This window comes from Hyaena hyaena, unplaced genomic scaffold (genome assembly GCF_003009895.1).
Source record: "Hyaena hyaena isolate Hyena2069 unplaced genomic scaffold, ASM300989v1 scaffold_453, whole genome shotgun sequence".
Lineage (NCBI taxonomy): Eukaryota > Metazoa > Chordata > Mammalia > Carnivora > Hyaenidae > Hyaena > Hyaena hyaena.
In genome coordinates, this window is record NW_024081083.1 from 1400254 (window position 1) to 1412601 (window position 12348).

At 37.3% G+C, this 12348-nt stretch overlaps 1 protein-coding gene across 2 annotated transcripts in view; it reads right to left on the reverse strand.

Annotated features, from left to right (window-relative positions):
* Positions 1-8821: 8821 nt before the first annotated feature.
* SNX2 (sorting nexin 2) overlaps positions 8822-12348 on the reverse strand; it is a 55505-nt gene continuing 51978 nt past the window's right edge. The window contains exons 12-16 of one of the 2 annotated variants that reach the window (XM_039253422.1): positions 12034-12177; positions 11557-11568; positions 10760-10840; positions 10553-10624; positions 8822-8980 (exon numbers count right to left, since the gene is read on the reverse strand). In XM_039253422.1, coding sequence (XP_039109353.1) covers positions 8930-8980; positions 10553-10624; positions 10760-10840; positions 11557-11568; positions 12034-12177 — 360 coding nt within the window. In that variant the 3' untranslated portion in view covers positions 8822-8929. The remainder of the gene's footprint in view (positions 8981-10552; positions 10625-10759; positions 10841-11556; positions 11569-12033; positions 12178-12348) is intronic. The other variant, XM_039253423.1, reaches the window with a different exon arrangement.

The window sequence follows — 12348 nt, forward strand, 5'->3', positions numbered from 1 at the left end:
GAGAAAAGAGGGAGGGAGACACAGAATCTGAAACAGGCTCCAGGCTGTGAGCTGTCAGCACAGTGCCCAGTACAGGGCTCAAACTCATGAACCGTGAGATCATGACCTGAAGCTGAAGTCAGATGTTTAGCCGTCTGAGCTACCCAGGTGCCGCAAATAATACCGCTTTCTAAAAATCATATGTAAAAAATTAGGGAAATGAGGTATAGAGGGGAACTCTTCACAAGATTCTTTAAGTCTAATATTGTTCTAAAAAATAAAGTTTAGTTTTTAAAAAAGAAAGGAAATCAGGATTAAATATACTACAACTTGCCATGGTGAACAATATTTGTACAGACATAATTTTGCAACCATTAAATACGGATTTAACCAGAAATTGTAACCTAACTAGACTTGAAGGGGGGTGGGGGCATGAGGGCGCGAGGCAGACAGACGGCAGAGGAGGGGAAATAAGCTCCATAAAGAAGATAAGGAGATGATGTCTAAAACTGAGGACTCAAAAGATAGCAGGACATGCACTTTATTTAGAAATGTAAAGGTGATGTAAAGGGCAGAACAACTAAACGTAGAAAGAGGTTATCTTTCAGGAAAAGGACTGGGAAACTGAGGACATGTGGGGCATAGAAGCACGCTATTTTGTCATGTAGCCTTTCTGATGTTAGTTTATTTATTTTCTTCCCACTCAAGTCTATATATATAAAGACTTTATTTATATAAAGTATAAAAATCTCTACACCCAACATGGGATTTGAACTCACAATCCTGAGATCAAGAGTGGCCCACTCCACTGACTGAGGCAGCCAGGTGCCCCCTGAGACTAGTTTAATTTTCAAACTGTATGCAAGTATTAACTGGATGAGATAAACACTACTTTAAAAATCAGACGACTGAAGTCGATTTTCATCTACTGACAAGCAAACGCTTTCAATAGGTTGGCAAATCAAAAAGTGAATTTGAGGAACTAACCCGAATCGCACTACTATAAAGGCCTCGGCAGTTGTTTGCCAGATTGATGGTATTTTTTTTAATGCCAATACACTAACAATTAGTGTAATTTTTGAGACTTAGGTTTCCTCCTTTGACCATTCTCTCCTTTCACTTCATCACTGCATCTACATCCTTCTTTTATTTATTTTTTCATCCTTCTTTTATTTTTTAAATTTTTATTTCAAAAATGGTTTTTAAATGTTTATTCTTGAGAGAGACAGAGCGTAAGCAGAGGAGGGGCAGAGAGAGAGGGAGACACAGAATCCGAACAAGCTCCAGGCTCTGAGCTGTCAGCATAGAACCCAACATAGGGCTTGAACCTATGAACCGTGAGAACAGAACCTGAGCTGAAGTCAGCCCCTTGATCGACTGAGCCACCCAGGCACCCCTGTAGTCTTTTAAATTTATTTCAAAATTCCTTTCCCTTTGACTTTCCTTCACACCCACCCACAATCTCTAGTTCTGAATGAATCCAACAATCTGTGGATCCCACTTTCTCATGGCTGAAGAAATGGGTATTTTCTCTGGTTGGCTTCACTGAAATTCACGATTCCCAAACTCATTTGTAATGGCTTTTCTTACGCATCTGTAAGTCAGCTTTCTGAACACATGCCATTCTTCCTTGACCTGCGGTCTTCTTCGGCTTTCCTGTGACATCACTCCCTGATGGCCTAATTTCCTGTTACATCAAGAAAAAATCTGCAGTCTCTATTTCCAAATTTACACCACCTTCCTTTCCTTTTTGTTCAGAATAAGACTCTCTACTTTCTGAGTCTTTTCCACCTACCTGACTTCTTAACTTCCATTTCCACCTTAGACGTTAGTTTTACCCTGGACGTGTCCTTGCCAAACTAATCTCATTCTCTTTGTTCTCTGAGGCTACTTGCATGAACAATCATGGTTTAAGGAACAGGGCGTGGTCACATGTCTAAATTGATGATGCAATATCTAGTCCTGACTTGTTTTCATATTTTCAAGTTGGATGTCCAAAAGTACCTCAGAAACAACAACAAGCCTACACTCTTATTAATATCAGTTAAGCAACGCAGCAGTATTCACAAGTCATTAAAGCTGGAAATCTGTGGGGCGCCTGGGTGGCTTAGTCGTTAAGCGTCCGACTTTCGCTTAGGTCATGATCTCACGGTTCGTGGATTCAAGCCCCGCGTCGGGCTCTGTGCTGACTGCCAGCTCAGAGCCTGGAGCCTGCTTAAGATTCTGTGTCTCCCTCTCTCTCTGACCCTCCTCTGCTCACGCTGTCTCTCTCTCTCTCTCCTAGAAATAAATAAAACATTAAAAAAATTTAAAAAAAAAAGCTGGAAATCTGGGCATCACCTTAGACAACTTTCTTGTATTTCTCTGATCTTAATCCATTGCTTCAGTGCTGACACATAGTGGAAACTGAACAAATATGTATCAAATGAAACCTACCCACTTTCATTTCCATAAACTATCTTTTTTAACAATTAAAAATTTTTTAAATGTTTTACTTATTTCTGAGAGAGACAGAGTGAGCAGGGGAGGTCAGAGAGAGAGGGAGATACAGAATCTGAAACAGGCTCCAGGCTCTGAGCTGTCAGCACAGAGCCCGATGAGGGGCTTGAACCCACGAACCATGAGATCATGACCTGAGCTGAAGTCAGACGCTTAATCAACTGAGGCACCCAGACGCCTGTACTATCTCCTTTTCTATTACCGCTGAGTGGTCAGACCCTCCCTGTCACTTGGCTGGCGGACTGCTGCGGCTCCAATCACCATCACCATCTTTTTATTCTCCATATTTTTTCTCCACTGTTTACTACTTCCCTTAGTCTACGGCATCTTCAAAGTTCTTACAAGTTCTCCTCAAAGTTCTTGGGGGAAATAAATTTCTCTCCCAAAGCAACTGACACATTTCTATCTCACCCTTCTTTTCCTTTGCTCTAGGCTTCATTCAGTGTCTCTAGTGCATTTCCTGACAAGACCTACCTTAAGTGGGGATGGTGCTACACTTCTGTTTGCCGAATACAAAATGATCTTAACCAGAAGCATTCCCCTCCTCCATGCCAGGCCCTCAGCCCCAGGGCTCCAAGAGCATATCCCAGCGGCAGTGTGGAGAGGAAACCCTTCTGGTAAGCCCATTTAGACTCTAGTTAAGCATACACTTTTTGAGCATACTCAAATTCTGGTGAAATAACCCAAAGGCGGGTATTCTTTGCTCAGATGGAGATATTATTCAGAGTAAACACTTATTAGATACATAATAGCTAATATTTATTAAGCACTTGCTATTGTTGAGAAATTCCCATTAATTATCTTAACTCCCTTAAAGAGTACCTGAACAAGTACAAGGACTACTTTCCATTTTACAGGTATGGAAACGAAGTTTTATGGAAAAATACTATGCTCAAAATCAATGATATAGTTTCTTGAGCCAGGGTTGGAACTGGTGGGCTAGACGCATAACTATATACATCCTGTGGCTGTAACATACCAGGTTCTACAAGCACTGGCAAGAGCACAGTCATTCCTCCAGGGCCACAGAGACTAGTCACAGCACTGAGACAACTATCAACTGAAATGCAATACAGACAGCAGGAAGTACAATTGGGAAGGCACATGGTATTAGAGTACTAGTGAAAGATCAAGAGAAGTGCCTCGCTTACGTCCAGTTAGGAGTCTAAAAAGGATATTTGGAAGAGAGGGACTTTTAAATTTGGGCTTAAAGAATGGATAGGATATAAACAATTGCAGGTAAAGGCAACAAGGTAACCTGGACAAAGTTAACAACAGACTCTGGAAGGTTCAGAGCATGCTCACGAGACAGGGGCAGCATTTAAGGCAAAGGGAAGGGGGATGTTTGGGACAGGAAGTAGTTTGAGACCAGCTTTTGGATAATTTGGGACTTTATCTGTAGTGCGTAGGGATTCTACTGAGGATTTCTGTGCATGGTACTGTGGTAAGAGTTCTTCTCTAGGAAGACAATTCTAGCCGCAGGCTGGAGGGGTGACAGAGTTGGGAGGACTGAAATAATGCGCATTTCAGAGGAGACTTAAGATAGTTCTGGTACCTGGTAACGATATCCTGACCCTGGGAGAGAGAAACAGGAGAAATGAGGAAGGAATCCAATTCAGAAACAGAATCAACTCAAGCTGGTTTTGGCGAAATAACGGTACCTAAAGCAATGGAACTAAAAGCATAAACAGCTTGCCTTATGTCTCAGCTGCAAGAAGGCTGGGCAATATTTTTAGCTGAAACTTAGAAACGAAGTTTGAAAAGTCCCTGTGACGCATGCACACGCGTGTTTCTGTACACACACTTCTATATATACTGAGAACGTTTGACATAAAGATCTAGAAGATGTAAGGTAAAATCAAGAGATAACTCGAGATTTGACTATGGAAGCAACAAGGCAATTTATTGTTTAGCTTTGTTAAATTTTGTCTGATTTTAGTTTTTACTAAACATACATATAGAATTATAAATTTAAAACAGAACCTTCTTTTTCTCCAAGTACTCCCTTAAAACAGTTTATCCCATTAACTGGCCTTAAGAATAAAAATAATCTGTGTATTAACCAGTGGGCAGCTTCACCTTAGTTGGTTTTATTTACCAACTTTCCATTTGATCCAGTAAATTAAAAAAAAAAAAAAAAAACCCTGAAATAATCCGTAAGGAACTTTTTAAAAGGTATGTGACAAAGAGAAAGGAAGATGACCATTTTTAATTTCTTCATGTACATCAAAAGATTAGACAAGCCACAACTTTCCTGTTTTGTACAGTCTTCTATTCTTAGCTAGTTCTGAATTAATAGTTTGAAGAAATAAATTCTCTGGATCCCAAAGGACTTCCTAGAATTATGTACGTTAATGATTAGAACCGGCATCTTGAAAAGCTCATCACACGTTTTCAAGGAAGAATGTTCACAGATGGTTATGAGAGGAAAAACAGGAAAAATCAGTACAATCATAAGCATTTAAGCTCGGATCTGCTCATCAGGAAGAGGAAGTTGTTGTCCCAGAAAGTCTCGAGGTCGGCTTCGAAGGGAATACAGTGCTACAATTCAGAGTGGACACTTGGGTATCCACTACTTGCAAAGCACCATGCTACCAAGTCTTGCACCAAGACAGTACTGCCACAGGCACTGTTCACACCTACAACGTCCAGTATCAGAGCCGCTTGTCACCCATGACAACGAATCACTTGCAGTGTGGCTAGTGTGAGTGGAGATGTGGTAAGAATGGAAAACACACAAGGGATAGCAGAGGTTTAGTATGAAAAGCGGAATGTAAAATACTGCAATGATCCTTGATATACTGGATTACAAGTTAAAATAACATTTTGACACGAGCTACTGGGTATCTATTTAATTGTATGTTTCTTTTATTCATTAAAATTTGGCTAAAAAAAGCTTCAGATTACTCAGGCGGCTCACATTACATTTTTATTGGCCTCTACTCTGGAGGAGCTCATCCGCAAATTACCATGACCTCCCTCCATAGCAAGGAGTGTAAAAGGCAGGGTTATCAGCAACGATTCACAGCACTCTAGTAATTCCTCTCTTCTTGCTATTTCTGCGTCTGGCCAACCATCTACCTTCATTAGAATCTGCAACCACAGCCTTTACTGTGAGAGTTTTAGCACCGACACTTAGCAGATCTGGATTGTGGATAAGGAAGGGGATGGTGATTCTATTCAAAGTCTGTTTTCAATGCTTTGAAACAGTGACTATGTCACATGGAGAAATATATGCATTTCCCGACTAGTGAATAGGATATGAAAATGCCTCTGAAGTTCCCAAGCCAGTGACTGGACTTCCTCTTCCCAGATGTTATCTTTCTTGGGGAAAAGGATCCTTGAGCAACCTCCAGTCCTCTAAGACATGAGGACTTTTTCTCAGCCTGTCTCTAGTAACTGTTATTGAAATCCTGCTGTCTCCTTGACCTTTATTAATCACATGACCACTCAAAAAGGGAGCCACAAGAAAAGTGAAGTAGCCATAACTTTATAAGTCACAAGCTTTATTTAAGACAGAAAAATGTAAGTCTTTATAACTCCCTTAGACCTCAAGATATGAAGCATTTTGTTTCTTTTCTATTCCTCTGATTTCATTCCTTGAGAGAAATACAACTTTGTTAAGAGGCTTCTTTAAATTTAAAAACCACTTATGAAACAGCATGTAGGAGGAGCTTGTAAAACTTTACTAGATATGGATAATAAAATTAAAAAGGTTAAAGAACAGTAACAATGAAACAAGGGTATTAGGAGGCTAGTATAAATATATATGTATGTATAAAACAAGCTGAATAGTTGAAAAGAGTTGTCAAAAAATACAGTCAGGAAAACATCTTTTTGTTATAGAAATCCTATTTTTACATACGTTTCTAGTCTTGTTTTAATACAAGGTGATTTTTATTACAATTTAATTTTCTAATAGTATAGTATTTATACCGAGGTTTGGTATTTTAAGCAAACTATTTTATTTTATTCTTAAATGTTTATTTTTGAGAGAGAGAGAGACAGGGGAGCAGTGTGGGCAGGGGAGGGACAGAGAGAGGCAGGGACAGAGGATCCGAAATGGGCTCTGCACTGACAGCAGAGAGGCCGACGCGGGGTTTGAACTCACCAACTGTGAGCTCATGACCTGAGCCGAAGTCGGACACTTAACCAACTGAGCATTCCAGGTGCCCCTAAGTAAACTATTTTAAAGTGGAAAGGCACTTCAGGAACCAGTCCTATACCCCTGTTTTAAAGATGAATTTTAGATGGTAAGGCCAAAGTCACACAGTTACAAAATGATAGAAGACTGAACACGTGTATGTTGATTCCAGGTTCAGCCTGACCCATTGTATTATGCTTAGTCCTTATTTGTCTCATTTAAGGGAAAAAATTAAATTCAGATCTATACAAAAGACTAGTGTTATTAGTACCATTAATGTTTCTGTTCTATTTATCTGGAGTAAAATTATTTTAATAGTATGAATAGGGGAGACAAAGACTGATAGGTGGAGGTGGGCCGAGTGGTGAAGATACCAGAAAGGTTGGTAGCTATCAGAGGCTCACATGATTTACTTGAACTTTCCAAAAGACTCCTTCTCTTTTAGTCAAGACTAATGAGGGGAATGAAGTCTGGAACAGGGCCTGGCTCTGTTACTCTCTTCAGCTTGATCAAGACTGAAAATATTATTTTATTGGGAGGTACTGAATGTTCTAATGAACATACCACAGCTGCATGGATGATACACTAAGTTATTAAGCTACATGTGAACTGTACCTCTGGAAGTAATATATTTGTACTTCCATATGGAAGTATATATCCATATATTATAACTCGGACATAATCACAAGACTTAACTGTAGTCAACCTATTCCCAGTAAGGCGAGATTATGCTGTGTTAATGGGGCAAGATGGCGTCTGATATACACTACTCTGAACTGCTCATTTCTCAGTTTAGAAGTTATCTATCTCCAATAGAAGCTATAGGACAAGTCTTATTTCTGCCGTAGCTTCTCCTTCTTACGAGAGAGTATATTATTTTTGCATCTTCCAGGACTTCTTTTTCCTGTTGGATTCATCAAGTCTTTCCTATTAACCTATTAAGAATCAGGTACTCTGCTGAGTTCTAGGAGTATAAAAATTAGTAATACCTACAGTAGGCTTACACCTTCAGCTAAAAGAAAGAGAAGCAAACACATCCTGAGAACAGAGATGTTAGCTGTGGAAGCAGATATACCCTGAGAACACTCAGAGCTACTAACTGCACCCAGTAAATGGCTAGAGAGGACTCAGTTACCTGTACCACCTCTGTCTCCTCTGGGAGATGCAGGTGGTGAGCTTCTTCTTTAAGAACATGTTAAAAAATGCAAACAACTCCGATGCCGGTCATAGCCTGAACGTCCGTTGGCATCAAGGAGTAGATAACAGCCATCTGAACAGGATATAGAATAGGTAAGAAGGTTGCCAAAGACCAATTCCATTTTACTTCAAAGTAAAATGCTTTATGTTATTCATGGTTATTCACCAAATCACAGGGGATTTTAGTGTGGTACCATTCTTTGTTATGACAAATGAAAAACAAGGAAAAGGCAAGGAATAAGTTAAATTATGCAAAGTTTAGGACTCAGAAGATGAGCAAAAGCATAGGACTTGTCACAGAAGCACATCAATACATTTTTTTCCCTAATTCCGAAATTGGACACTGGTAATAGGGATGGAGTAAAACAAGCAAAGACAATTATTCATTCTCTGCTTTACTCAAGACAAGAACATACCCCAGAGTAGAATCAAAAGATAAATGTTCTTTGGTTTATGATGATTTCAGGAGAAAACTTAACCTTCATTTAGTCATTTATAACAAAAAGAGTTCAGCCTTTTCTGTCAACTAAAAAAAATTAATGGATCATAACATCACCCATGTACATCTAGAAACAAAATTTTCTTCCCATTGAAAATGCTTTTAAAAGATCTCTAATATGCTTATATACCCAAATAATTTGTTACTAATACTTCACAAGGAATATCATTTTATTACTGTAATCACAAAATCATAATTTCTGTACAGGAATGTATAAGTGAACATTAATCAATGTGTTGATAATTCACTCCGTAAAGAGGGCAAATGCACTACAGAATGTATTGTAAAGAAAAAAATATGTAAAATTTTCTGGCCTTACTGTGCACTGTTTAGTGCAGGTATTTAAGACACGATAGTGTTCAATTCAGCAAAGTATTGCAGAATGTCATGCCACAGACCATGAGTTCTGAGAGGGTCAGGACATGCAGCTTGTACTGAAATGTCAGAGTGTGTATATGTGAATATATATATATATTTATATATATATAAAAAACCACATGTAATTCATAAAATATAGAGTGGTTTATTTAGATGGTTTTAAATGATTTCACTGTGGAATTCAGCATAACTGGAACAAACATCCAAGGTCTTCGTAACAGAAAATCTTCTCGCTAAGCAATGGCTTTGGCTTCAGGTAGGAATGCCTCCCAGTATTTGATCAGCTGTGGATCATAAGCAAAGATATTCTAATTACTTTTTTGTCATTTATCTGCATATATTCCCTACAGCACTTAAAAATGTATATACAAGTAGCTAACAATGACTAACATTTATTAAAGCCTGGTTCTAACTTTTTTTTTTTTTAAAGTTTACTTACTTTTTGAGAGAGAGCACAAGTGGGGGAGGGGCAGAGAGAGAGAGGGAGACACAGAATCCAAAGCAGGCTCCAGGCTCTGAGCTGTCAGCACAGAGCCCGATGTGGGGCTCGAACCCACAAACTGGGAGCTGAAGTTGGATGCTTACCTGACTGAGGCACCCAGGAGCCCCTACTAAAGTCTGGTTCTAAATGGGATCACTTACATTTTCCTAACTGAAGTCTGTCAATAGATTTCATGTGTAAATGACTTAAAGTATCAATTACCACTGGCTAATTTCAGTTTTTGATGTAAACAATATAATTTTTAAAATACCTTAAAAGTTAAGATTTTTTTGGCTTACGTGGAATTGTATGCAGAAACAGATTGTTAATGTAAATTAAAATGAGACTACCTTAATTAATAAAACTGCAATAAACTTTTCCAATATGAAGTGGTAACATCCTGATCAGAGGGTATTCATTTTATGTTAGCCAAAAAGAATGGGGGAAAAAAAAGGAGCAAGAAAAGAAAACACCAGCGAGGAAAGAAAGGGATGTGCAATCTCTTTCGAAACTGGAAGGATTAGCTGCCAGTGTTTCTTTAATAGTCCACAGAATTAACCAAAGTGTAAATATACTGAAGTTATTTTTAAAATGATTCCATTAAAAACAAGTTCATGTAAATTGTCATATTTAAAAAATCTAACTTGGTGAATTAAGAATTTAAAGACTAAATATAATTTGAAGATATGATGTCATCACTCAATTAAAAAACATTCTATTATGTATTACATAATCAAGCTTCTAATCTATATATCTTAAAACTGGAGAAAGAAATCCTTTTATTCAAGCCATTAAATAATTTGATTATTCACATTTATACTAGAGAATATAGGGGGGGAAAACTACTATTTTCTTATTATAGAATTTAACTAAAACCCATGGTCTTTGGTCTCTGGTGAAGGAGACGAATGCCACCTGTGACACACAATCATGACAAACCACACACAAAATAAAACAGAGACCAAAATAACACCCCCCACCCTTCAATCCGCTAGTGTCTCCGTGGAGGCCTGTGATGGAAGAGGGTTTACTGTAAGGATGTACCAAACAGCCGTGACCACAAGGGGAGTCAAGCAAGGAAGACAGGACAAGGGAAAGGCTGTGCAGCGAGGGTCTCATCACCTAATGCTGGGAAGAGGGCATCTCGTCCGGTGATCGCGAGCAGAGGCACAGAGGACATGAGGCTTTCCAATTTAACCACCGGTAACTCTGTCCTCTGCGATCATTAAGTTTCTCTACCCCGCTTCTTGTCCCTCCTTTCACGGACATTTAAAACCTCCTTTCACAGACATGTTTAAAGTGAAAAAGTTTACCAACGTTAAGTCTGAGAAGAAGTTTATAAGTTACAAAATAAGTTATTATAAAATGAGCTTACCTGTTGCTGTGTTTGTACTAATGATTCTAAGTACTTGATAATAACAGTTTTAAAATCTTTCACTCGTTCTTTCTGTAGTGCAATACATGAAGAAGAAGTCCATTAGTTACAAAACTAAATTTGACTTTACTACAAAATCATAGCAAAAAAAAAAAAAAAAAAGAAATGACCACATTGTTGGGACAAGTGTAAAATCATTATACTCGCCTCAAATCTTCCCACTTCTTTTCGAATTGTTTTAGAAATTTGTTCAAAATCTCTTTCTCCTTGTTGTACCTTTGCCTCCCACTAATGAAAACAAACAAAAATGCACAAATTTATAAGTCTTGTCAGGAAAAAATTATAAAACTAGCTCATTTAATATAAGGTCTATAAACCCTGAGGAAGCTCACTACTGGCAAAGCCCGTTTCAGGGTCATTCAAACTTACATCTAACTTCTGAGAGAAGAAACACCTATCAGCTTAATTTTCTTTAATATTTCACTGTCACATTTACTCAAGATTAGGATATTTTAGTACTTAATCAATGACAATCTCCATAGCTTGATTATATATAACTAAGATAGATGAAAGCATTTTGAGTATAAAATTCACTATGAAATGATTCAGCAGTGCTCTTTTTGATATCATCAACTATTCCATAATATATCAAAATTATTCTGCCAAGTTCAAGAATGTGTATTCTTCACAATTTATATGCCCATGGAAATACTTCAAATTAAGAAAAGTATACGACAAACATTTAAAAAACATTTTTTAATAGTAAAATGTTCAGATTAAAAAAAAAAGTGTGGAATTACGGTCTACTGAAGACCTACTGGTCAACATTAAATTCAGTACAAAAACAACGAAACATGTGATCAGTGACCAATGAAACAGCTAAAATAAAATAACTGAAGACTTTAGCAATGAAATGGTATTTCCCCACTACGTAACCAGAACAGTGGTACATACTCTTCGGAGAGCAGGTACATTTACTTTTAATAATATAAAGGTTGTCCTACCTCTTCAATTTCCTTATTGAAGCATGGCAAAAAAAGTGTATAAATTATAATAAACTTATACAAATTTACTAAAATATTATATATAGTACATATATATGGGGAATAATGTTGCTTGCAAAGCTAAATATGGGGCAAGTTTATGTTCTAAAACTACTTTTAGACATAAAATAAGTAATTATCTGAAATCAAATTAACCATCTCAAAAGCAATGTGTTAATTATTAATGAAAGGTTAATTTAATTCTTTCCTTGTGTACTTCTTTATCCACTCCATAATAATTGTGTGTAAGTAACAAAGGGCGCTGGAGATTTTAATGATGTTCAAAATGGTAAAGTAATTCTAACACAGTTCATAAAATTATGGAGAAATGGCTAGTGTTGAATGGTTCAGAAAAAAATTTATGAAAAATTATGCATATATGAATGACTCATGGAAAATTTGAGTAAAGTGATAAATAAAGCACTTTATAGTAATCACCTCTCTTATTTCATTTTTAGCTTGCTGTATTTTATCTGGTTTGTTAGCAACCATCATTTTTGCTTCAGTTTCACGTTTTTTGAGCAAAGTAATTTGAGCATCTTCCCATTTCTGCCAGCACTTCATTCGATGGTCAAACACACCCTATAAGTGAAAGACATAAAGCTATTAAATGAGAGTTAACACTGAAATACTTTCATAATACTTGAAATTCAGTAGTACTGAAAACAATAAAAACAAGTATTTTAAATGTCATTCTCATATGCTAAGATAATGAAAATAGACATGCCAATAAAAAATAAAATTTCTGTATTC